Source organism: Quercus lobata, chromosome 7 (assembly GCF_001633185.2).
Source record: "Quercus lobata isolate SW786 chromosome 7, ValleyOak3.0 Primary Assembly, whole genome shotgun sequence".
Taxonomy (NCBI): domain Eukaryota; kingdom Viridiplantae; phylum Streptophyta; class Magnoliopsida; order Fagales; family Fagaceae; genus Quercus; species Quercus lobata.
The window spans coordinates 8,721,096-8,748,615 of record NC_044910.1 but is presented as its reverse complement, the minus strand read 5'-3'; the positions used below and the strand labels follow the sequence as shown (position 1 = coordinate 8,748,615).

Here is a 27,520-nt window from a genome sequence, read left to right as displayed (position 1 = left end):
TCTACAAATCACAAAGTGTCAAACAACATTTTAAAAAAAAAATTACCCAAAATCAAAATCATTACACAAATCACAGATACCACAAATTAAAATTCAAAATCAAATGTATACTATTTCCTTCAAAAAGATAGATATATATATATATATATATCATATTATTTTCTTAGTAGAGACAACAAGACCATTTCTTTTGATGGTTTCTAAAAACGAATACAAATGTTTCCAGTGTTCATCAATAGAGCTGGAATAAACAAGAACATCATCAATATAAACAATGGTGAAATGGCTAAAAGAATTGAAAATATCATTCATAATGTTTTGGAATTCACTTGGGGCATTCTTAAGACCAAAAGGCATCACATTCCACTCATAATGACGGTCTGTCTCCTATCTTTGCTCATAAGGTAAAACAAGAGTTAATTGGTAAAAATGATTCCATTGATTATGATAATTTAACTTATGGTGATATTTTAAGCACTATTAAAAAACTTGGTATTAACATGTGTAATGATGAAAAATTGTTAAAACAACCTAGGATAGTATGGATAGGTTGTGGAGATCCAACTCTTCTGTTAGCTCCAGGATTGGTTGTCCTCCTGATATTATAAATGAAGAAGATCACAATGTTGAAGATAATGAATTATATCCTGATTTCTAGAAATGGAACATCCCTAAAGTTGATACTAAAACTGTTTATAAAACTAGTTTTGTTGAGAGTACTTTTCATTCTGCTTATAAAGCTAGAACTGTTGAACAAATATTCTCTATTTCAAAAACTCATGAAAAATGTTACTTGTTTTCTAAAAGAAATATTAGTGAATTTATTGCTACTAAAAAATTCAGTTATTTGCATATTGGAATGGTTCAAGTTGCTATTAAACCACTCACCAGAAAGGGTATTAATGCTTCTATTCTCACGTGTTTACGAGATGCTAGATTTAAGAACTTTAAAGGTAGCATTCTTGGTATGATTACTGCTTCTTTGCATGAGGGTCCTGTTTATTTTAACTGTTATCTTGACCTTACTCTTACTTTGGATGATCCTGATATTGTTAAAGCTCTAACTTTGAATATTGCTTCATCTGGTTATCACATGGAAGAAGGTAGAAAACCTTTTGCTTTGATTTACCATATTTATTACAGACTTTTGGGTACTCAATTGAACCCTGGTGCTAAGGTTAATAGAGAACCTTCTGGTAAAACCATGTTAATTCAATGTTCAACTCTTGATGCTAAAGTTCAAGTTGAAGGCGGAAGCACAGTGCACAATAATATATATGTTGAAAGTAAATTGAAAGCAAAGTAGAACCAGCCAAGAAGGCAATATTGTAGTTATAATCAAAGTAATTTAAAAAGCAGTAGTAAGGCGGTAGAACCAGCTAAGCAGTATATATGAAAGCAATAAAAATTTAGAACCGTTCAAGATGGCGGTAGCAACAAGTAGTATAATAAACTGAAACTGAAAATAGTTGTTATTAAAAATAGAACAAACACTTACAGTAGTAGTAGTTACAAGATCTCAACAGAACAAGTTAACAGTTACAAAACTTTTACTAATTCTAGTTACAAGATTGTAAGGTAGTAGTAGGAAGTAGTAAGGTGGAAACAAGGAACTCTCTCTAGAGAAGGGCTTCTAAAAGGAAGAAGTTCTAAAGAAAGAATTCTGACTTAAACTTAAGGGACAACCCCCCTTAAATAGGCAAAAATTCTGAGTGAACAGTACCATGAACAGTAAAAGTGAATAGTAAACAGTATAATGAACAGTAAAAGTTTGCCGAAAGTGATCTTGATGTGACCAAAAGCCTTGAAAACATGGAAAATCTTCTTTTCAGAACATCATTATCAGAGGTGGAAAACAATAGTGGAATTTCACTAGTAAGTAAACATTGTAGCATTTTTGGCCGTTGTACAGGCCAGACAAATAAGGGAATCAAGCATCATTCAGTTTTTTGCTAAATCATCAGTATCTTCTTCATCATGACCGTTAATAAATTGCTTCCTCCAAAATGGTTTACAAAAGTTAAAATTGTTGTTTACTGTTATTGCTATAATTGATTCCGGTGCTGATATGAACTGTATCTAAGAAGAATTAATTTCTTCAAAATATTTTGAAAAATCAACTGAAAGATTGGTTTCTACTAATGGTAGTCAAATGAAGATTAAATATGAATTGAATAATGCTCATGTTTGTCATGATAATGTTTGTTTCAAGATTCCTTCTGTCCTTGTTAAAAACATGACTGATAAAGTGATTCTTGGTCTGTCATTTATAAATGCTTTGTATCCTTTTCTTGTTGAACATGATAGAATTACTACTGATCCTTTTGGACAGAAAGTAAGATTCAAATTTGTTTCAAAGTTTGAAATTGATATTGATTTTTTAAATTTGATCCATGCTAAAACTAAACATCTTAACTTCCTTCAGCAAGAAGTAAGATATAAGAAAATTGCTGAACAACTTTCTGATAAGTTATATATCAGTTTAATATCAATTAATAGAATATCTTATATATTTTGCAGTCAAAATATATTTAAAATAAAATAAAATAGTATAATAAATTATAGTGCTCGGAGAGGAAAATGAATGATAACTTCATAAGTTCTTAGGTTTTTAATTTTTTAGAGAAAGAGAAAACAAATATAAAAAATAGAACATTGCTACTTAAGAAAGAGAGTAAAGAAAAGACAAATGAGAAAGAAGCAAAGAAAAGGCAATAAATGAGAGGAAGAAGAGTAAAAAGTAAAGTAATAGTACCTGACAATATGACGTGGACAAGAGAAACAAGTAAAAGAGAAAAGTTAAAAAAGCAAATGCAGCGTAGCATTGTTCTACCCGAAATTCAAGTTTCGGCCGGAATTGGCCGAAATAGTTCGGAATGCACCGAAATTCACTGGAATTGAACCAGAGGGGGAACAAAGGGGTTTAGTGTGCCGGTTTCATGACTGGAATGGAATATTCCGCCTGTTCCGGCCGGAACAGAACAGAACAGAATTCACAACAATGGTTTTCACCAAATTTTCCTCTCCCACTCTCACTCACTCTAAATCTCACCACTGGCCCAACTGCCCAAGCTCTCACTGTTAGTCCAATCATTCTTCGTCGGTCCAAACTCTCACTCACTCTTAATCATTCTCCACCGGCCAGTCTAAGGTTTGTCACCAGCCACAATCAAGCGATTAAGCACCTCGCCTGTTACAGATCCACCGTGAACCACCCTTCACTCGTTACAGATCCACAATCGGTGTGGTTTGAGTTTTTTTCTTTTCATGTTTTTGTGAGCAAAATTTGGGTTTGGGGTTTTTTTTTTTTTTTTTTTTTTTTTTTTGTAAGCCAAACTTGTTGGGTTTTTTTGGTGTTTTGTTGCTTGGATTTTTAGATTTGCTAATTTTATTTTTGGGATTTGTTGGATTTTTTGTACAGATTGGTTTGTTAGATCTTGGCATCTATTTGGATGGCAAGAAAATAGCCAAGAAAATTACACGTATATTCTGTGATTTGTGATTTTGGGTTTGTACTGATTTCTGTGTTTGTGATTTTAGGGCAGGGTCCAACGGGTTGGGTTTGGGTGCAACAAAAAAAAAAAAAAAAAAAAAAACTCTTTTATTAAACGGACCGAGTTTAGGTAATGGGTACAGACCCACAGGTCGAGTCCAGGCATAAAGAAACCTAACCCAAACCCGATTCATTGTCATTCCTACTCTTAGATTGTGGCTAATGCCAATGCATACTTTTCCACCCATTTCATTTCATTCAATTTATATTGATGTTCATCCCCATCTGCCTAGGGTTTCCCTTCTACTACTTAAATTTTTTATAAATTATCAGTTTACTTATATGTATAATTCTGTATTGTTTAAATGAGATGCATGTTATTGATATTTTAATTATGTGTATTGGTGAACTCTTGGATAGCAGCTAACGCTTGCAAGTTGCAACGTGTGCATTGTGTTCAATCAGCTCTTCATCTGTAATGAGGATTATCCATTTTGCAGCATTTGCACCGAAACTTGGTAATACATTGTACGTGACTTTAGAATTTCATGGCTTCTTTGATGTGAGGATGAAGCTTATGGACGTTGATTAGCAGCAACGTCTTCCCTTGCTCCTAAGGTTGCACAAGTCTGCAATCCAACAAGTATGGGTAACATTTCCTAAAAAAAAGGGTGCTCACCAAACTACATATTCATCGCGATCATCTGCCACTCATTGGTAGATATGAGAAGATTTCAAAAAATTGACTATTACTTCAAAATATTCAATGCTCAATCTTTACTTTTCATTATTGCTAAACATAAATGTTAGGGTCATATTTTCTATGTAATTCGCTAATTCTTTGACAAAACACACTTTACTTGTAAATTGGGTAGATTTAAGTTGGGTTTGATATATATCAAGTGGTTGTATTAAAGACATGAAGATTTATCTAAGAAACAAGTGAAGAAAAGCTGTTTTACTGAAGCTCGACAGATAACTTGATAGAAAGTTGCTATCGAGATTTAATAGGCAGCTCGACACGCACTTGACACAAGCTCGATTTATCGAGCTTTACAAATTCAGAATTTCTAGATTTGAATTTCAGCCTATGTTGATATATTTGTTTAGGATTTCTTTTTTCACAACCCTAGACATATATAAGACTTATTTTAAGAGCCATCATGCACAGATACGAGACCAAGAGTTTATTTTTCTTTATGATAAGCTATTGTGTTTGTACACCATAGGGTTTTGTAACCAATCACTTCTTCATGCTCATTGTTGATGAAGTGAAGAACTTTGCAACCTGCTCGAGTTAGTCATGTACTGGGATCTGTACAAAGGAGTTAGTCATAGATTGGAAATTTGTGCAACAAAGGAAAGAAGGTTACTATAAGATTAAGTCCAATTAGGTATTGGAGCAAAGGTTCAACTGTAGGTTGGTATTTCAAGATAGGGCAGGGTAGTGGTAAGATTCCTTAAACTTGTAACCACTTGATTGTTGATTAGTTAATTCTTGGGAGTGGTGACCTTAAAATCATCTGATGGGGATTTTTGGCCTTGCGAAAGGTTTTCCCCATTTGTCAACAAATCATCGTGTCAAATTTTTTCCACAGTATTTAGTATTTTTGGTGATTTGTTGGTGACTCCACAGTTTGCATACAATTTAACCTAATTAATTAACTTTGGTAATTGAATTAATTAACCGAGGTCAAGCTACCTTAACCCAACAATAAATATTCATCAACTCATATTAACTATTACTAACATGATGTCTAGACTTTGAGATGATTGGCTACGCTCAACTACACCCTCTTCCACCACTATGCACCCCTTGGCATAATGGTTATCCATAAGTACAAAGTTCTTGTAGGCGAGAGAGAGAGAGAGGGGGGGGGGGGAGACAAGGACCAAGGTTCAAGTCTCCAGAAGGGAGCTTCACACACATATACACTTCTATTATGTTAGAGTATAATTTCTATATTGTAAAAAAAAAAAAAAAAAATACACACAATTCAATATAAGTTTGTGAAAAAAGTTAATGTAATTAATTGATGCTAATAAGTTGGTGTGGGGCAAAAAATGCGAGACAGCACGCAATGAGCTTTGAGACTGCTGTGAGGTCAAGGGAGGAAGAAAAAAGCTACAACGCAGTACAAAAAAGATCAAGGAAATGCATAGAGGTGATAAAATTACAAAGGATGTTTCTACTCGTGCTGAGGGGACAAGAAGCTTCTACAAGGCGAAGCTTATTGGCGAGATACCTAAAGCATATGAAAGAGTATTCAGGTTTGAAGAGGAAATGGACATGGCAAACGACTCCGATGATGAAAGCTTTGACCTTGAAGTGGGCATAGCAACTCTAAATCTTTCTGGTGCTAGGAAAGCAAGCATTAGGGCCCTATGGTCAAATGCACTAATAGTTAAGGTGATTGGAAAGACTATGGGGTATCAATTCCTCACATCATGGATCATGGCCATTTGGAAACCTTGTGGCAGATTGGATTGCATTGATCTAGAGTAGGAATTTTTCCTAATTCGCTTCTCGGCAAAAGAAGATTTTGACAGAGTTCTAAAAGAGGGTCCTTGGTTTGTGGGTGGGCATTACCTTTCTATTAGGAAGTGGGAACCAAACTTCAAACCATCAACAGCCAATGTATCCTTGGTAGCTATTTGGGTGAGGTTCCCTGAGCTTCCCATAGAATACTTTGAACCATCAGTGCCACGTGATCTAGGGCAAATTATTGGTCATGTTTTAAGGATTGATACGAGTACGACATCTGAGTCCAGGGGGCGATTCGCTAGGATTTGTGTTCAAGTTAATTTTGCTAATTCCCTCATCAAGATTATTAAGGTTGGTGGTATTAAACAACTGGTTCAGTACAAAGGGATTAATTCATTATGTTTTTCACGCGGTTGTGTTGGTCACAAGATGGAGAGCTGCCCTTACATAGCCATGGCAACAGAGAAAGTTGAAGAAGATGGAACCAAGATGGCCGACCTACCTATAGTGGACCGTTCTATTCCTAGTGAGGAGACTTTTGGGCCTTGGGTTTTGGTTTCACGAAAAAGGCAATCTAGTAGAAAAGGTAATAAAGTCTCCCCCCAAGTTTCCAAACAAATCTCGGCTCAACATCAAAAGGCTCGTTCCCTTTATCATGCTGCAAGCCCATCTACCCATGAGCTTAACCCATCAGGCGCTATACAGAAGGAAAGTAAGCATGCTACCAGTCCTTTTTCAATAGATAATGCCTTTATGGCAAATCGCACTCAGCTAGAGAATAAGGACCAAAATTATCTCCATTCAACTAAAACATTAACCAAACAGCTTTCTCGAAACTCTTGATCTAATCAAAAATTGCGTGGGACCTCGGGTTTGAAAGGGGAAAGGTTGAAACAACCGGCGAAGTTTAAGGAATTAAAGCATGGTTTTGGCTTTGAAATTCCTTCTGACAAGTCGATAGTTTTCACAACGGGTTGCTCTGGTGACAACATGCCTTCAGCTCAGGTGGAGATAGATACGGACGATAGAATGGATGGGACTGAGAAGGGTTGACACAACAATGGAAGCTGAAATTACAGAGGTGAATGCTTCAAAAACCTAGTTGGGAGAAGTGGTGGCATCGGCAGCTCTCAAAATATCCAAAGCTAATCTAAAGCACATTGATCCCAAGTTAAGATCGTAGAAGACCAGGAATGAGGAAGGCTCAATTTCAAACTCCAATCTAGCTGTGGACAATATGATCTAGGAGCTTGAACCTCAAACTGACCCACAAGATAATCATATTGTGGAAATGGATGGCATGCAGGTCGAGGGAGGAGGTGAGTCCCTTGGCACTGAATAATTTTTTTTTCCTTCTTCCCTACCTTTATTTAGTTTATTAATGAAGATAATAAATTGGAACTGTCGGGGTGCATTAAGCCCATCCTTTCAAAGTTTTGTTCATAATATGGTTCTGAACCACTCCCTTGCTATTATGATTATCACTGAGACTAAAATCAATGGCCAGAGGGCTAAAGATATATCAGATAGACTGCCTTTTGATACGGCTATACATGCCAATAATATCAGGTTCACCAGTGGTCTTTGGGTTTGTAGGACACCATGCAAGTTGAGGTCTCTAAGCTCTCATCCACGGAGCAAGAGATACACACCTTGATGCGTGACCTCTCCTCAAATAATTCATGGTTATTGTCGGTGATTTACTCTAGCCCTAGATATGCAAAAAGGCTTTTATTGTGGAACAATTTAACCAAAGTTGTTGATCTTCATTCCCTCCCTTGGATCATTGTGGGAGATTTTAATAAGGTGTTAATGGGTGAAGATAGCTTTTATTGTGGAACAATTTAACCAAATTTGCTGATCTTCATTTCCTCCCTTGGATCATCGTGGGAGATTTTAATGAGGTGTTAATGGGTGAAGATAAGTTAGGTGGCAGACCGATCAACATCTCAAGAGCTATCAATTTACAGGAGTGCTTGAATACTTGTGGTATGATTGAACTGGGATTCTCGAGACTGCGGTTCACGTGGTCAAACCGACAACCCTTATCCAGCCTCATTCAAGAGAGAATCAACATGTTTTTTGTTAATTCTAGCTGGAATGTGCTATATCCAAAAGCCTATGTCACTCATCTGGAAAGATCCCACTCTGATCACAGTTCGGTTGTCCTGTCCCTACATACTAATTTGGAGGTACGATTTCCTCAGCCATTTAGGTATCAACCTATGTGATTGTCTCATCTGGATTTCCCTAATTTGGTTAGAGATGCATGGTCTGGTACACCATATTTACCTAATGCCATTTACTCCTTTACCACCAAAGCCAATATATGGAATAGAGATCCGTTTGGAAATATTTTCCATAGAAAGCAAAGAACCTATGCAAGAGTCAAGGGAGTGCAAACCGCTTTTGGGAATAATCCCAATAATTTCCTGATTGATTTGGAAAAATCCTTCTTAGCTGAGCTTTCCAATCTTGTTAACTTGGAGGCAGAATATTGGAGTATGAAGTCAAGAATCACTTGGGTGGTTGAGGGTGATAGAAACACTACCTTCTTTCACAATTTAGCTTTGATTTGTCGGCGTAGGAATTGTATTACTAGTTTGAAGGATAGTATGGGGAATTGGTTAACTGGGGATCGACAAGTTGCTAATTTTATTAGACGAGGTTTTATCCAACTCTTCACTACTTCCCATTACAGTGCCTCTAGGCAAATGTGGCAACCTCCATTCTGGAGATGTTTCTTAAAAGCTGAAGATATTTCCAAGTTGGAAAGGCCGGTTACTGATGAGGAGATTCTTGCTGCACTACACTTTCTTAAACCTTACAAAGCTCTGGGTCCGGATGGACTTCATGCGGGCTTTTTTCAACAGTTTTGGTTAATTGTTGGCAATTCAATTAAGAGTGAAGTCAAGTAATCTTTTTGCTCTGGAAAAGTACCAGAGTATCTCAACAAAACTTTAATTACTCTTATCCCCAAGTGTAACAGCCCAAAAACGCTGAATAATTACTGACCCATAGACCTATGCAACACGGTGTACAAGGTAATAACTAAGCTTATTGTGGCTCGCCTTCGACCAGCCCTAGAATACCTTGTCTCACCACTTCAAACATTGTTTGTGCCTAAGAGAAAGGTTGTGGATAACGCCATCATTGTTCAGGAGCTTATTCACTCAATATCCAAGAAGCGGGGTAGAGAAGGAATCATGGCTATTAAAATTAATTTGGAGAAAGCTTATGATCATCTCGAATGAAGCTTTATTAAGGACACTCTTTCTTTGTTTAAGTTCCCTAGCCACCTCATCTCCCTTATTATGAGTTGTGTATTGTCTTCATCCATCTCCATTCTCTTTAATGGCGGGGCACTAGATTCTTTTCAGCCTTCCAGAGGTATTAGGCAAGGAGACCCCCCTCTCTTCTTACCTTTTCATCCTGTGCATGGAAATCCTTGGGGCACTCATAATGGATAAATGCGAAGGTAATTTGTGGGATCCAATTTCGGCCTCTAGGGGTGGTTTGCCCTTTTCTCATTTATTCTTCACGGATGATCTTGTTTTATTCATGAAAGCTGATGTTAAAAATTGCCGAGTTGTAAGAGAGGTGCTAGACACATTTTGTGAGATTTCCGGCCAAAAGGTGAATGTTAGGAAATCTCGGGTATTTTTCTCACCTAATTTGGATCATAGTTGCAGAGAGGAGCTTTGCAACATATTGGAGTTCCGCTCCACTCCATCATTGGGTAAGTATCTTGGTTTTCCCTTAAAGCACGGATCATCTCCACAGGATTTTGGGGCGGTGATTGAGCGGGTTCAAGGCAAACTTGCGGTTTGGAAAGCTCATCTTCTATCTTTTGCTAGATGGCTTGTTTTGACTCAAGCTACTCTTTCCACTATCCCAAATTACTCAATGCAATGTGCTGCCCTTCCATCAAAGATTACCCAAGGTATTGATAGATTGTGTCGTAATTTCATTTGGGGTACCACAGATAATAAAAAGAAGTCTAGTCAATTGGTCAAAAATCACCAAACCAAAAAAGGAGGGTGGCCTTGGTCTTCAATTGGCAAAAGAAAAGAATTTGGCTTTACTTGCCAAACTCAACTGGCGATTTCATCAAGAAAAAGATTCACCTTGGGCTAAAGTTCTTGCGCATAAATATACTAGAAGAGGTAGACTTGCTGCTTTCAAAAACAAATCTTGTTCAACCACGTGGAAGGCTCTTAGTAAAGGGGAAATAATATTCAAGAAGGGCATTAAGTGGATTCCAGGCAAGAATAGTTTATTATCCTTTTGGCATGACAAATGGTTGAGCAATGGACCTATTAGAAGCCTCATTGCAGGCCCTTTTTAGAGGAATGAGGATACTATTTTTTTTAGGGATATTACTCAGAACAATTTCTGAAATTTGGGGTGCTTATCATTTGTTCTTCCTCTCTCTCTAGGCCAGAAAATTAAAGCCACTCCCATCCCCATGGCAGCGAATGGGGTAGACAGAATTTCTTGGTCTTTTTCTCCAAATGGGGAGTTCGAGCTTAAGGAAGCTTATAAGCTAGCATGTACGATGCATAACAACCCCTTTTGTGATCATTTCATGGGAAATTGGATCTGGAAAATTTCTACGCTGCCCAAGATCAAATGTTTTCTTTGAAAATTCTTTCACCGAAGCATACCAACCAAAGAAGTGCTGAATATGAGGAGGCTAAACATACCTCCCTGCTGCCCGTTATGTAATGCTGATGTAGAATCCATTATTTCATACATTGAGAGATTGTTGACATGCACGGGATTTTTGGAATTCTTTCCCCCCTCCAATTTAGTCCAATTTGTTTTATGGCGCAAATTTATTGGTTTGGTTGCGGATTAACTATACTTCTCATCTTCTTTCCTCTGTGGGCATCACTTGGAGTACTCTCTTTACTTTTGGTGTGTGGTGTCTGTGGCTTAGATGTAACAATTTTATCTTCAAGAATCAACACAACAAGAAGAATCTTATGGCTGAAACAATTGCTAAAGCATCTGAGTTCACCTTTCTCAGTGTGAATGAAAGACACCGCTGCTCGCTGACAACTATTAAGGTCCGGTGGCTGCCTCCTCTGGAGCATTGGTTCAAGTTAAATTCAGATGGCTCTTCTTTAGGTAACCCAGGCAAAGCGGGTGGAGGTGGTTTAATTCGTAACCATCGTGGGGAATGGGTGTGTGGATTTGCTAGAGCCATTAGGCACACCGCCAATGTGGCAACGGAACTATGGGCATTGCGAGATGGCATTAATTTGCGTGTTGAGTTAAACTTGCCAAATGTCTTAATTGAACTAGATGCCAAGCTGGTGGTTGAGTTATTGCAGAAGGATGAAGGTAGTTCTAATAGCAATGATACTATTATGGTTGAGTGCAAGGCTGGTCTACAGAAGATCTAGAGAACTAGAGTTCTTCACTGCTATAGAGAGGCCAATAAGTGCGTTGACGCTCTTGCTAGAAGAGGAGCTCTACTTGCCAATGATTTTGTAATTTATCATACCCCCTAGTGATGTTTCTCTTTTGCTCAGCCTAGATACTGATGGAACAGTGTATGAGTGTAAATGCTCAGTTGTTGATGTTTTTTAGTTAATGATATTATCCTGATTACCCAAAAAAAAAAAAATTACACACATATACACTTAAATTGTGTTTCGTTTTTGAGACACATGCCTAGTGTACAATGAAAAGGACAAAAAGAACCCCATGTACCCCATGTATTTACTATTTAATGAGTATTGAATTAAAAATCTACTTTATTTGCTAAGAATTTTGGACAAGATGACCAGATAGACTTTTTTTGACAAAGTGCTGGACTAAATTAACCAAAATAAGAGTTGGGTTAGAGGAGTCGTGATTGAACCTAGTGGATATCTTCTCTCTCTACAACCAGTTGTTACACTTTCCTTGCACCAAGTGGTTACCATCTATTAAAGACTTTGGTAATTTGCATAATTCTCATTGAGTTTTTTATTACTATTTTAAATTAAACCCTAAATTTTAAATGAAAATTTTTAACCAAAGTCCCAAAAAATTTAAAATACCACTTCATCAAAAACTCAATTATTAAGTTTAAAGAAATCTAGAAAAATTTTAATTATTTATTTTAAATTAATTTATAATTCATGAGTTTTTTTAAACTAAAACTTGGTCTTACCCAATATAAATTCTTCATGTAGTTTGAGGTACTTTTGTTCTTTTATTTGTACCATCTATTTTATTATTTATCTTTAATTTTATTAAAATATTTTCTTTAGTTTATATATGATTCTTGATTTGCATCTCACATATATGATTCTAGAAATATATTTAAATATAACCTTAATAAATAATTACAACTAGATTCTAACTACACTATAATTTTGTGTCAAGTTCCTCTCCAATTTAAAATTACTTTAGCTCATTCCGCTTTAACCTCATTAACTCAAACTACCTTGCCAAAACTTATTATTATTTAAAGTATAAACGTGAATGAAAAAATTACCATATTCTAAAATTTGTATTCATTTTCAATATATTTTTATAATAAATCAATCTTCATATATTATTTGAAAAAAATTAAACATTATATAAATTCATTACATCACCATAACCAAAATTACGTTAATGAGTACAAATTAAATATATACTTCTTCTTCTTAACTAAAATGGATCAACAAAAAATGGATGATTTGCATACTCTACTAAATATTATCCTACAATCTCTTATCGATACTATTAAGTTTAGGTACAAATGCTAATATGTATCTAATTGTGTTTATTTTTAAATGCATTCGTGTGTATCAAGGGATAGAAGGCAATTACAAAGAAGAATCTCTTGAGGGTGGCTCAGATATACTAGCTAAAGGTTTTGAATGCTAATTAGAGATTTCAAACCTAAGATTTCATAGATCTCAAGAGATTTTGAAAACCACTATCTCAACATCTCAACCCCTTGCAGTCATGAATTCGATACACCTAATTCTTTTTCCTTTCCTTTCCTTTCTATTGATATCAATAAGAGATTTTATTAGTCGAGTTAACAAAAAATAATCTTTTATTATTTCATATCAAATATGTAAAAGCAAATAGATTTTCACCATACAATAGTAATCATCTAATGATTGATTATTACCTTATTGATCAGGGCAACAACAACCATCATTATATTCTATCACAGTTACCATTCAAATAATTGTTTTTCCCTATAAAAAAAAATAGTTTTAGACCTCTTCTAAGCCTATGATTACTTAAGTTTTATCAAAAAAAATTTCATTCTAAAAAATATCATTTCACTTATAATTTCTGTATGGCCTAATAGCATCATTTCTCTTATAAAATAAATTATCTTGTTAATAATAATTTACCCTTGCAATTAATATAGCAATAATAGTATTGCACAACTTGTTGCGAGTCCCCATATATTTTTTTTGAAGAGAGTCCCCAACTCCCCACAATTAATTATGATGATTAAACGGATTTTTTTTTTTTTTTTGGCCATAAAGAATCCAAACAGTACACCCAATAATTCTAATTTGTCAGAATATTTTTAAAAAAATTATAATTTGTCAAAAGTTATTAATGCAACTCATAAAATAATGATTTTTTGTAGTTGCCTTTAGGAAATTGGTTTAGAAATTATTTTTAGAAACATTTTGTTGTTGACAATTTTTTATATTTTTCATAAAAATAACATAAAAACTTTTTTATTACAGTATATTAACAATTGACCTAAGGTGATTCATTAACACGACTATCTACGGTAAATCTCCGTTCATGCCTTGAACTGCGTACACATCTTCAGCCTTTTGCTGCAACCAAAGCCCATTCAAAGTTGTGCTGTGCCGCAACATTATGGGGTTACCTTATGGCATTTCTCACTGGCAATCCAATCCAACCTCCCTTATCATAAAAGCTTCTCTCTTCTTCTTCTTCTTCTTTCTTTTTTTTTTTTTTTTTTTTTTTTTTTACAAGTTAGAATTCTCCTCTAGTTTAATCTAAGTGTATATGTGTGTGAATATCCTTCCTAGAGACTTGAACCCCAACCCTTTCTCTTCACACTTCACAATCACTTATACTTTTTTTTTTTTTAGAAAACACAATCACTTATACTTGGGAAGTGACTATCGCACCAAAGGTGTATGGTGGTCATAAAAGCTTCTTTCTACTTTCTCTTTTATTTATCAAACAAATTTCACAATTTTTATTTATAATTATTAAGTTGAAACTTAACAATTATTTAAAAAATAAATAAATGTTGTAAATGATGAATAATAAATCTCATATGAATGTGATGTAATACTAATTATCATAATTTATCATCTTAATAAAAGTTTAACTGTTAAAATACGAAGAAATTTATAGTGTTATATAACACATTAAATTTATTTTTCATTAAAATTTGTCATTACTTTTTTTTTTTTTTTTTTGGAGAAACAAAATTTGTCATCACTAAATATGTGATATCATCCTTATCTTATCAGATAGTGCCTTTTCTTTGTTGGTGGGGTGGGACATATAGTTTGGACTTTGGAGTAAGGGACGGTAAAAAGAAAGAAACCAAGCATACCCAATTATTATAAGCAAACCCAATAAATTATATCCCACGTAGCCACATTCTTGACTTGACCCTTCACTTCATTTGCTCTTTCCTTTTCTTTACACTTCACCTCTTGAATTCTCTCTGGGTATAACTCTGATTTCCTTTGTTTCTTTCCAAACAAAGGGGCTGATCCTCAAATGGGTTCTCTTTGAATCCCAAAACAATCACTGGGTTTTGATTGAACATTGAACAACCAAAACAAAGAGAGAGAGGCTGAGAGGGAGAGGCAATGGCAGTGCCATGGGCCATGACTCTGTGGATGGCAAAGATGGTTTGGATGGCTCTGTCTGGGTGGGTGTCTTCCTGTTTGACTGTTGCTGATGAGGTTGCTGGCTCTCTTAGAAGCGGTGATATTGGAGCCTTCCATGTTGGCTGATTGGACTGTCAAATTCACAACTCCAAAGCTTTCTGGTTTGTCTCTAAAAACCATGCTGATCATTTGTGATGTACTGTAATATATCTTTCTCTGTCTCTTTAATTACTATTGCACTTTTTTGATCCTTGCAAAACTATAATTGTTTGGTTATTACAATTTCTTATATTTCTCTATCATGCTGATTATTTGTTGTGTACTGTAATATATCTTTTTCCGTCTCTTTAATTCCTGTTTTACTTTGCTGATCCTTGCAAAACTATAACTGTTTGGTTAGTACAACCTCTTATATCCCTCTAAAGTTGTGGGCTTTCCCTATAATTGTTGTTGTATTTGTTTTTTCCTATGATGGGTTTGTCGAATTATTTATGGATATGATCATCTCATCAGTTCAACAGCAGTGGTTTTTGACTTTTTGTCTGGGAACTTTGCGGTTCATATATGGGATTTGCTTAATTGCAAGGAGCAAGTGTTTAGATGAAACATAAAAATTTGGAAAAATTGTAAGCTTTCTTCACTTTTCAATGACATCTTGGTAACTAAGTGGAGCTATACAATCAATTTTTTGTTCTTGAATTGTTATATTTTGGACACAGTGACAACTAACATATCTTAATGACAAAGGGAAAATAATACCAACCCAGAAAAGAAAGGAAAAGATTGAGTGAAATAAAAAGAAAAGCAATGAGCAAAATGTTGATGACACCTAAGAAGAAATTTTAGTGGAATCCTTAGTAGTGCATGAAAGACAGAATCTAAAGGATGTAGGTTTTGTTGGAAATGAAAGAATTGACTATTCTTTTACTAATAATTTTTCATGCTTATTGTTGATTGTGAAGTTTGGCAAAGTCATTGTTTTGAACAACTCTGGTTTTTGGCTTGTAACCATTACTGATGATACGCGTGTGCTTAATCAATTGGAAGTTTTAGATGTTGTCGGCTTTGTAAACTTTGAGTCCTGTAGTGGGAATTTGAAATTGGCTGCTGCCTTCTTCAATAGGCAGTTCTTGAAATTGCATGATGATTTTGAGGTAAGCAAATGCTGTGGCAACAACTTTATTGTAGGAGATTTTAGATTCAGAGACAACCTTATTTTTTATTTGTGAATTGCTCAAAGAATAATGATTCTTTTGTCCAATACATGAAGTTTGAGTTTAATTGTGCAGCAGCACTAAAAGCTGTCTGGGCATCAGGAATGATTGAGATTAATCTTAAGAATAAGCATAAATATACTTATGCAGCCATTGGAAATAGATATAAATTGAAGAGGGAAAAATTGGAGATACATTATTGCTGTTGTATTATTTGCCAATGGTTGAAAATTGTAGGGTACAGGGTACATTAGTGGTGTATGTTCCACGGAATACTTTAATATGTGTCCATCTGATATAGGGCAAAATCTATAGTCTGTAACTGTAAAAAGTACTAATTCTACATTATGGTAATAGGTACCTTAGTGGTGTATATTCCCTGGAGGACTTTAATCATTATCTATCTGATAAAATGCAAAATATATAGTGCAATTATAAACAGTACTCATTCTATGGGTTTTAACTTTTGAGAGACAATACAATCTAGGCTAATGAATTAGAGTATGGTCTAGACTTGTGGGATAGAGAACTATCAATCAATTTTGTTGTGATAGACAAATATTCTACAAGTTACATTCGCCCCTTTATTTTTACACTCTCAGTGGCATACACACACTTGCTTCATCTATAATAGTATATATCGGGATTCTTTTATGTTTTGAAATTCTATGCTGCATGAGAGATGATTTAGTGTGCTACCAATTGATGTGGTATGAAATTTTTAAGTACATGTCTTCTTGTACATAGTCTACCATGTTGAGGTTTGAAAAGGATAAGAGCATGTTGGAAACTATGACTTTTTTTTTGTTGCATTATCCAGCTTAAAGGCATTTGATATAATAAAATCAACACGGAGGATTGAAGGGTGTGAAGGAGATTTCAGTATGCATATTTTGTTGAATGCTTAATGTTTAGGTATGTGCAAGAATGCACATTGGCTTCCAGTTATGATCGGGTAGGTAAGAATTCATTTGTGTCCTAAGTTTGTTAGCTTTATGTCCTCTTTGTTTATTTATTAACTTTCTTTTTGAGAATGCAACTACCACCCCTGTGGTATAGAGGTACCCTATGGTATGTTTGTGATACTTCACTCCCCTATGCTTAGATCCGTTAGTCAGTTTGGTTAACTTAAGTGAAATTTGATGATGTGGCAAGTGCTTGAATCCCTCGTGTTATAAGGGCATTCCATGTGGCAAGTGCTAGTGATGCGGGAGACGCAAGAAGATTATTATTTAGTATTATTTATGTTTGCAAGCCAATTGTATTTTTATGTTTTACGTCCTATTAGTTTATTGGGTTATTAGTATTTTAATTTAAAAGCAAGATTATTTTTGTAATAAGGTAATTAGGGTTTCCTAGCCAATTAGAACTAGGGTTTAGCAATTCTTTATAAGCAACCTATTGTACTCCTTGAGGGAGAGTTGATATTTTGATGAATGAAAAAAAATGGCCGTTTGGTCTTTCTTTGGTCTGGTGCCGACTCCAGGTCTACCCTAGGTGCTGACTCCTAGGTTATATCTCTTTATTTTATTGTTGTTTTAGTTTTGTTCTGGTTGTCCTGCGTCATATTTGGTATCAGAGCAAACATCGATCTGTTGAAGTATCGCCGCAGGAAAGAATTAGAAAAATCACACACACCCCCCCAAAAAAAATTCCCATCACTGCCGTGTTTTTCACCACTAGAAAGTTGTCTTTGTCATTTTCTTGCTCAGTACCAAAAAGTTGTCCTATAGTTGTGCTACCCATCATAAGACTAGATATTCATGCCAATCAAAGACTCCAATCCAAAATCCCACAATCAAGTCTCCAAATCCCTTGCAACCACAAAGACAAAGAGAAGAGAAATAAGAGCCCATTGCTGCAATCGTGCCACACTACCACCAACAAACTACCACGTTCAGATTGGGTTGAATCCTTTCACGATAGTTGCTATGCATGCCACCACCACCACCTCCATGAGCCGCCGCTTCAACTAGTTGTCCTCACCATCACCTTTTTTCCGTGCCACCATGATTTCAGTTTTGCCCAATGTCACGAAACTGCAATCTAATCAGTCTCCATCGTTCAGATGTCATGAGGTAACCCACTAGCCTTGTCTAAACCCATTCTCTTTATTTTTTAAGCCATCAAGCTAACCCGACCCACTTTTATAACCCAGACCATTACCTAATCTGGCCCATTTATTAACAAGCCTAAAGCCCACATTTTACAACACAGGTTTTCTTTAAAAAAAATACAAGACCCAGCCCAGGAAATCTAAACCTGTCAACCAGCCCAGTCCCAGCAACTATTTTAGAGAATAGTCTTAGAAGCCTATTCCAACGATCTGTTCAGAGAGCATCACAGCAACCCAGGTTCTTGTTCCAACTTCCAACTATTTTAGAGAATTATGGTAATATTAGAAGCACCTTATTTTGATGGTTGTAAAACTAATCCACGGGATTTTGTCAACTGGATGACTGGGATGAAGCAATTCTTTAAGCAAGCAAATTTTGCAGATAACAAAAAGGTTAGGTATGCAAAGTTGAAGTTAAAAGGTGGAACACAAATGTTTTGGGAGAATCTTGAATATTTCCGCCATATAAAGTATGAACCTACCATTAGTGTGTGGGAAGATATGAAAGAAAAGTTTCGTGATGAGTATTAGTCACCATACTTTCGAGCTAAGTATCTACCCTAATCTCAGTGTGGCACTTTTCAAGTTGAAGCAAATACGATGAATCCTCATCCCATTTCATGTCCTCAGCGCTCTTTTGAACAATCTATCAAGGAATTATCTACCAAGGAATTAAAGAAATTATCTGTAAAGCTCATGAAAGATGTTCAAGACAGAATTGCTCAGATGAAGCAAACGAAGACTCAAACTGATTCAATTGGGAAACCAAGGGTAATTGATCACAATGAACTTATTGCTGCCCTCATAGAAGACAAAATTGATGATGATATCTTGGTCGTGGAGAATCCTCAAGCAACACCAAAGCCTAATGTTGACATAGACGTACATGCCTCGACAAGTGTTGCTTTAACATGCGTGCAAGGAAATGAATTTATTGAAAAGCAGCAAGGTGAAGAGATGGTTTCTAAGGAGAGTATTATGTTAGAGGTGCACATGATGTGATATTCGAAGCTAATGAATCTACTTTTGATCAGCCTTCCATGGTGCATTTCCATGGTGCATGAAGACAAATAGTTTGCTAAAGTGGAGCAAGTGGATAACATAGTACTTCCAATGGTTCAAGATAAGATTACGTTGATTCCACACATTGATTTTGTTATTTCAGAAGAGTTTGCAATGATGGAATTCAATATTTTTCTTTTCTCTACGCTCCCTAAGGTGATTCCAGACTTGAAGCAAGTGTTACTTGTCAGCATCCTAGTCCTTCAACACTTTAGAACTTGAGGTCGAGTATTCTCCAACTAGAGGAGAATGATGCGGGAGACGCAAGAAGATTATTATTTAGTATTATTTATGTTTGCAAATCAATTGTATTTTTATGTTTTAGGTCTTATTAGTTTATTGGGCTATTAGTATTTTAATTTAGAAGCAAGTTTATTTTTGTAATAAGGCAATTAGGGTTTCCTAGTCAATTAAAACTAGGGTTTCCTTTATAAGCAACCTATTGTACTTCTTGAGGGACAGTTGATATTTTGATGAATGAAAAAAATAGTCATTTGGTCTTTCTTTGGTCTGGTGTTAACTCCAGGTCCACCCTAAGTGTTGACTCTTAATGATTTCCCCGCTTGGTACTGACTCCAAGCAAGGCCTAGGTGCTTACTCCTAGGTCATATCCCTTTATTTTATTGTTGTTTTAGTTTTGTTTTGGTTGTCTTGCGTCAGCCAGTTTGTGGTTTTGTGTGTTTCATCATGAACCCTAAGAACTAAAGATCAGTATAAAAAGGCAAGAAGATTTTCAACTTATTAGTTTTATTGTCACAATATATTGAGTATAGCTTCACAAAAGGGGGCTCTGATCACGTGATCTTACATCTTATGTTTGCTTCTTTAGTCTTGAAGGACTTTTGTCTGCCCCTACAACTTTGTGTTCATGTTAGCTAATAGTCATACTATTCAATCTTTGATGGTCCTGATAGCTGCCTTTTTAAAAGTAAGAATGTTAGCTGGTCAAAAATCATTACTGATTTTGGCTTTCAGTCTTTGTGGCTATTATGTTGCAAGACAACTAAAACTTGTTTTTTGCTTGAACAAAGTTAACCTCTAATAGTGCTTAATTTTCTCATCACGGTCTCTTACAAAATTAGCCTGCAGTATACTTCTGAACCTCATAACACTCTGAAATGTAGTTAGTTATGACTTGAAAAAATAGCTAGTAAATGCTACTTGGTTTAAAAGACAACTTGGGCATAACATTCATTTTCCATCTCTACTATTTTTCTTTCCTTGTACTAGTCCCATTATTTCTACATCTTATGACAAATTGGTCCCCTTATACATTAATGCGTCCATCCTAGATGCTACTCATACCTCTTTAATATGCACAATAAAACAATTTCCATTTTTATATGATCTTAAACATGTCTTCTCATTGATGAAAATGAACTGTGTAAAAGCATACTGGCTTGGTTGAGATCTTATACAGTTTTATTGTGAAAATGATGTGAAAGGGATGAATATTGAAAACAATGCACGTGCTTTTTATGTTTCACAAATTGAAAAATCTGAGGATCTTCTTGTATGGCCAAAAACCGGCCTTAAGTTGCTTCACCCCACTACCTTATTATATTTTGATTTTAAGTTACATTAAGCTTCCTCCAAATAAATCATATTGAGAAGTGAAGTATTATTTTGTTTTAAAAAAAATTTCGGTATGAGTTACTATGACATTGTGTGCATGATCTACAATATATTTGAATTATCCTCTCTGTCCTACGATGTAAAGACAGAATAGTTCATTGTCTTTCTGATTGATAGCCAATAGAAATGATTGGGACAAATGTGAATTTGGATTTATTATCATTGAAGATAGAATGCCATCGTTTAGAAGATTCTTTCAACCAATAACTGTACTTGTATATATGCATGCCTTATCTTAGTTATATGAAAATTTATATCCTACTTATTTTTTCACTCCCCATAAACATGTTTATTTAAAATATGACTTATAAATTCTAAAGTCAAACTTACGGTTGCTGGTTCTGTCATTAGCTACTTAGGCATAATGAAAGGAAAAGAAGGTGAATTTGCTACATGGAAAAAAACTACTCTCAGTATTTATGACTGCCTATAGTGATTAAAAAGGTTTTGCTGCTAATATTCTAGCTTTCTATAGTTCTGTTGATTTAGTTGAAATTTGAGATGACTGATTGCATTAAGTATAATATTTTCCCCTTTTCGTGGACAGATCAGCTGAGGCTAGTTGGAAACAAGAGAGGAGATTGAATACATGGTTTGGGTTTTTAAAGCCCTCTCTAAGTTCAGTAGTTGAATACTCTGTGCAAATCTTCTTAAATGGTTTATGATTCATTTTCCATTTTAAAACAAATTGTAAAGCTTTGACATACTTTATACAAGAGGTTTGATATTTGTTATTGGGATGGGGGAAAAGAGGGAGAGAGAGAGGGGGGGTGGGTTGGTTTGAATTGGTGTGGTGCTTTAGGTTTGACAAGTTCTGTAAAATTGACAAGGTTGTATGATAAAAATGAAACATAAATGTTTGGATTCCAAATAAAGGCCTAATCCTTGTTTTTAGTCATGTTTGATATTTAGGGAATGAAAGTAGTTAGTATGCCCTTTTTTTTTGAACGCAGTTAGTTTGCCCTTTTTAGGCAGGGTAGGCTCGCCTTTTCCCTCATTTTGGTTAAATTTTTATTGGCTTTGGTGTTTTCACAATGCCTTGATTAATAGCTTTGATCATGTTAGCCTGAAGTGGTTAGGAATTATGGATTAACATTGGGTTTATGCACTGACTTCCTAACATAATATTTCATCTCTCTTAAAAACAATTCTACACAACCATGGAAGAAATGCACTTGACTCTAACAAAAAACAAAGTAAATCATCATTCTAGGTCATTGATTCTTTTGATTAAACCTAATACTTATACCACCTCTAATGCTTCGTTACTCGAAAGAAAGTACAAGCACTACCAGTATAAATAGCTGCGCCCAATGGATTTGTCAACTATAATATATAATTCAATGATGATTTCATAATCTACATCAACTTTCTTTGAGGCCGAGGCTTCACAAAATGATACTCCCTAAAGTTTGAACAAACGTGATACTTTTTCCTTGAGGATTTTAACTTTTTATAAATACACAATGAGATTTCTTTAGCGAAATATTTAATTAAAAAATAAATAAAATACTCTCTCTCACTTGTATAAGGACTTAGTTTAGGTCTAGTGCAGCCAGTATACTAGACCCGGTCAGATAATGACACGTGTCTAAAAATGGACACATGTCATCATCTCAATGGGTCCTTCAACTTCTCAATGTAAGATAAAAGATTGTATTTCAAAATTATTTATGTTTAGTTTGTTTTGATGAAAAATATTTCACAAATTTTACTATGTTTGTTTAAGCGTAAATCTGGCCAACTGTAATTTTTTTTACAGTCAAAAGGGGTAAAATTTTACACTTTTTTTTTATCTTTCATACAACTCTCCCGCTCTCTACGACAAACACTGCCCCCTCTCTCACTCTTCGCTCTTCCCACACAAACCAGACCACCAAGCCACTCATCACCGGCCACCCATCAATTCGTCGAAGACACTCATCGCCTAATCCACCTCCGCCATAGTGTGCTCCACCCACACAATCTCGGTTCGACCCTCCGTCAGTTTTCTTCTTCGTTTTTGGATGGCTTTCGGATTGCGGTGGGTGGCTGGGTTTGTGGGTTGCAGTGGGTGATTGGGTGGTTTGTGGGTTCGCAACGGTGGCTGGGTTCGTGGGTTTGTGACTGTAAATGAAAATATTTTACTTCGTAACAAACAGAGGAGTTACTTTTTGCTAAAAGCTTTGTAGCTTGAAATGTTAGCATTTTTTCATGGGATACAGTAATAGGGATTATTAGTTTCTAGCTTGAAATGTTAGCAATTTTTCGAGTATCAACCAATGTGACAGTGAGACAATTCAGCAATATCCTTAGATCACCCATTTTCAACTGTTGTGTCCAATATGTTATTCCATTACAGTGCAATCTTAGTATTTTTTGTGGAAGACCCAGAATTGATCTTTATCACTCGATGAATATGCCTGGAATGGCCAAATTTGAGATACCCAGAAGAGATTCTAGTGCCAATTCGTATTTGGCAAGGACTAATTGGCTGATCACCAAGTTTTTTAGAGAGGGAAGAATTGGGGATGCACGCCGAGTGTTCGATCAAATGTGTGAGAGAGATGTGGTCACTTGGACAACGGTGATCACGGGGTATGTTAAGCGTGGGATGGTTGAGGAGGCGAGGAGGTTGTTTGATAGAGTGGATGCTAAGAAGAATGTGGTTACTTGGACTGCTTTGGTTGGTGGGTATGTAAGGTTGAAAAGGTTTAAGGAAGCTGAGAGTTTGTTTTATGAGATGCCGGTTAAGAATGTGGTTTCTTGGAACACAATGATTGATGGGTATGCGAGAGATGGTAAAGTTGATTTGGCTTTGGACTTGTTTGATAGGATGCCAGAAAGGAATGTGGTTACGTGGAATACTGTTATTACGGTGTTGGCGCAATGTGGGAGGATTGATGAGGCACAGAGGTTTTTTGAACGGATGCCTGAGAGGGATGTGATTTCATGGACGGCAATGGTTGCGGGTTTGTCAAAAAATGGTAGGATTGAGGAGGCGCGGTTACTTTTTGATAGGATGCCTGAAAGGAATGTGGTTTCATGGAATGCTATAATTACCGGTTATGCACAGAATAAGAAGTTGGATGAGGCTCTTAGCTTGTTTGAGAGAATGCCTGAGAGGGATATGCCCTCATGGAATACCATGATTACGGGATTTATTCGGAATGGGGAGTTAGGTAGGGCTTGGAAGTTGTTTAATGAAATGCCCCAAAAGAATGTCATATCTTGGACTGCGATTATCACAGGGTATATTCAAGATGGGCAAAGTGAAGAAGCCTTGAAGATTTTCTCCAAAATGCTGGAGGCCAATGGGGTGAAACCTAATGAGGGAACTTTTGTAACAGTTTTGGGTGCTTGTAGTGATCTAGCAGGTCTTAGTGAGGGACAACAAATTCATCAGATGATAAGTAAAACAGTCTATCAAGGTTGTGCATTTGTGGTATCAGCACTCATAAACATGTATTCAAAGTGTGGAGAGTTGGGTGCTGCTAGAAAGATGTTTGATGATGGGCTGACAAGTCATAGGGATTTGATTTCTTGGAATGGCATGATTGCAGCTTATGCGCACCATGGATGTGGCATAGAGGCAATTAGTTTGTTTAATGAAATGAGGGAATTAGGGGTCCAGCCTGATGATGTCACCTATGTGGGGTTGCTCTCAGCATGTAGCCATGCTGGTTTGGTGGAGGAGGGGCTAAAATACTTTGATGAGCTTGTGAAAGATGGGTCCATAATCGTGAGAGAAGATCACTACACATGCTTGGTTGATCTCTGTGGCCGTGCAGGGAGGCTTAAAGAGGCTTTTGATTTTATAAAGCAGCTAAGGAACAAACCATCAGCATCTATTTGGGGGGCTCTACTTGCTGGATGTAATGTTCATGGGGATGTGAACATAGGGAAGCTAGCTGCAAAAGACCTTTTAGAAGTGGAGTCAAAGAATACAGGCACTTATCTATTGTTGTCTAACATATATGCTTCAGCTGGGAAATGGAGGGAAGCAGCCAATATGAGGTTGAAAATGAAGGATAAGGGGTTGAAAAAGCAACCTGGGTGCAGTTGGATAGAAATTGGGAATAGACCATATGTGTTTGTAGTTGGTGATTCTAATAGTCAATCTGAGCTTATTTGTTCTTTACTTCATGATCTTCATGGAAAAATGAAGAAGGTTGGATATGTACCACATGATGATTTGATAGTGGATGAGGATTTTGCAATAACATAAGACTTGAATTGGCATAAAGTTTGATGGTACTACTATAGGTGACATGTAGAAATGATGCTTAATTAGGAGCATCTACCTATTTGTCGGCCATATTCAATTGGATGATGCTCTGTTCATCTAGGATGATTTATAAGTTAAAATGAACCAAAAATTGGAGAGAGAAGGGCAATGTTGTACTGTTTTTTCACTTTTATGGGCCAAAGTCCCCTGCTTTCATTTATACAAAACAGTGAGAGAGACAATGGCAATGCCATGGGCCATGACTCTATGGATGGCAAAGACGGTGTGGGTGGCTCTGTCTGGGTAGGTTTCTTCTTGTTTGACAGTTGCTGATGAGGTTGCTGGCTCTCTTAGAACTGGTGATATGGGATCCTTCCATGTTGGCTGATTGGACTGTCAAATTCACAAGTCCAAAGCTTTCTGGTTTGTCTCTAAAACCCACGCTGATTATTTGTGATGTACTGTAATATATCTTTCTCTGTGTCTTTAATTCCTATCGTACTTTGTTGATCCTTGCAAAACTATAACTGTTTGGTTATTACAATTTCTTATATTTCTCTACCATGCTGATTATTTGTGATGTATTGTAATATATCCTTCTCTGTCTCTTTAATTCCTGTTTTACTTTGCTGATCCATGCAAAACTATAGCTGTTTGGTTATATCACTCTAAAGTTGTGAGATTTCCCTATAATTGTTTCTGTTTTTATTTTTCCTATGATGAGCTTGTTGAATTATTTATGGATATGGTCATCTCATCAGTTCAAAAGCTGTGGTTTTTGAGTTTTTGTCTGGTAACTTTGTGGGTCATATATGGGATTTGCTCAATTGCAAGGAGCAAGCGTTTAGATGAAATATAAAAACTTGGAAAAGTTGCAAGCTTTTCTTCACTTTTCAATGATATAACTTAAATCTATGTCCATCTGATATAGGGCAAAACCTATAGTCTGTAACTGTAAAAAGTACTAATTCTACATGTACGGTACTAGGTACCTTAGTGGTGTATGTTCCATGGAGCACTTTAATCATTATCTATCTGATAAAATGCAAAATCTTTAGTGCAACTATAAACAGTATTCATTCTCTGTGTTTTAACTTTTGAGAGAGGCTAATGAATTAGACTATGGCCTAGACTAATGGGACAGAGAACTATCAATCAATTTTGTTGTGATAGATATATATTCAGCGAGTTACATCCGCCCGCCCCTTTAGTTTTATACTCTCCGTGGCATGCAAGCACTTGCTTCATAAATAATAGTTATACATTGGGATTCTTTTATGTTTTAAACTTCTATGCTGCATGCATGCCTTATCTTAGTTATATGAAAATACATATCCTACTTGTTTGTTCGCTCCTGGTAAACATGTTTATTTAAAATATGGCTTATAAATTCAAAGTCAAACTTTTGGTTGTTGATTCTGTCATTAGCTACTATAGGCATAACGAAAGGAAAGAAGATGAATTACTACAGGGAAAAAACTACTATCAGTATTTATGACTACCTAGTGATTAAAAAGGTTTTTCTGCTAATATTCTAGCTTTCTATGGTTCTGTTGATTCAGTTGAAATTTGAGATGACAGATTGCATCAAGTATAATTTTTTTTCCCTTTTTGTGGAGAGATCAGCCAAGGCCAGTTGGAAACAAGAGAGGAGATTGAATACATGGTTTGGGGATTTAAAGCTATCATCTAAGTTCAGTAGTTGAATGCTCTGTGCAAATCTTCTTAAATGTTTTATGATTCATTTTCTATTTTAAAACAAATTGCAAAGCTTTGACATACTTTATACGAGAGGATTAATTTGTTATTAGGGTGGGGGAAAAAGAGAAGGGGGGGTGGGGTGTTGAATTGGTGCTTTCGGTTTGAAACCAGTTCTGTAGAGTTTACAACAAGGTTGTATAACAAATAACTGTGACGAGGTCTTGATGCTCCAATTTGGTTGCTGCATGACATTGTGTTTGGTGGTGTTCTGAAGACTCACCATTTATTGGGGGATTGTTATTCAAATAGATAAAAAGAGAAACATAAAAGTTTGGATTCCAAATAAAGGTCTAATCTTTTTTTTTGGGTCATGTATGATATTTAGGGAATGAAAGTAGTTAGTTTGCCCTTTCTAGACAGGGTAGGCTCGCTTTTTCCCTCATTTTGGCAAATTTTTTATTGGCTTTGTTGTTTTCAGGATGCATTGTTTAATAGCTTTGAGCCTGAAGTGGTTTGGACTATGGATTATCATTGGTGAATGATACCAACGTCTCTTGAGATTTTATGAAATGATACCCTTTCCAAATTATAGACAAAATAATATTCCCTCCTTAAAAGTTTATATAAGTACGACATATAAAAACAACAGTTTCAGACGTTTCTATAAAATCTTCTTAATTTCATCCTAAAAAAAGTACTACATATAAGTTTAATATGAGTTTATGCACGACTTCCTCGCATAATATTTCGTCTCTCTTAGAACCAAT

At 35.8% G+C, this 27,520-nt stretch overlaps 2 protein-coding genes across 7 annotated transcripts; both read left to right on the top strand.

The window, feature by feature from the left end:
- The first annotated feature begins 14,700 nt into the window (after window positions 1-14,700).
- On the top strand, window positions 14,701-26,754 carry LOC115952708. 5 transcript variants are annotated; one of them, XR_004083518.1, is made up of 3 exons: window positions 14,701-14,979; window positions 21,197-21,289; window positions 21,393-21,574. XR_004083518.1 is itself a non-coding variant. In XM_031069923.1 (2 exons), the coding sequence occupies exon 1, from the start codon at window positions 14,798-14,800 to the stop codon at window positions 14,942-14,944; it is 147 nt and encodes a 48-aa protein (XP_030925783.1). In that variant the 5' UTR covers window positions 14,701-14,797; the 3' UTR covers window positions 14,945-14,979; window positions 26,674-26,754. The 5 variants fall into 5 exon arrangements, 2 of the variants coding, with proteins under 2 accessions (XP_030925783.1, XP_030925782.1); XR_004083517.1 differs by lacking the exon at window positions 21,197-21,289 and adding an exon at window positions 16,853-16,991; XR_004083519.1 differs by lacking the exon at window positions 21,197-21,289 and having other exon boundaries at window positions 14,701-15,019.
- On the top strand, window positions 22,634-26,766 carry LOC115952707 (pentatricopeptide repeat-containing protein At2g35030, mitochondrial). Of its 2 annotated transcripts, XM_031069921.1 has the most exons (3): window positions 22,634-25,475; window positions 26,481-26,569; window positions 26,674-26,766. In XM_031069921.1, exon 1 carries the CDS (start codon window positions 23,079-23,081, stop codon window positions 25,050-25,052), a length of 1,974 nt encoding a protein of 657 aa, XP_030925781.1. In that variant the 5' UTR covers window positions 22,634-23,078; the 3' UTR covers window positions 25,053-25,475; window positions 26,481-26,569; window positions 26,674-26,766. The 2 variants fall into 2 exon arrangements, with proteins under 2 accessions (XP_030925781.1, XP_030925780.1); XM_031069920.1 differs by lacking the exon at window positions 26,481-26,569 and having other exon boundaries at window positions 26,674-26,762.
- Window positions 26,767-27,520: the final 754 nt, after the last annotated feature.

Bases quoted from the DNA above. Each gene is read 5' to 3' on its own strand.
- LOC115952707 (XM_031069921.1), top strand. From the start codon at position 23,079: ATGTTAGCAATTTTTCGAGTATCAACCAATGTGACAGTGAGACAATTC.
- LOC115952708 (XM_031069923.1), top strand. From the start codon at position 14,798: ATGGCAGTGCCATGGGCCATGACTCTGTGGATGGCAAAGATGGTTTGG.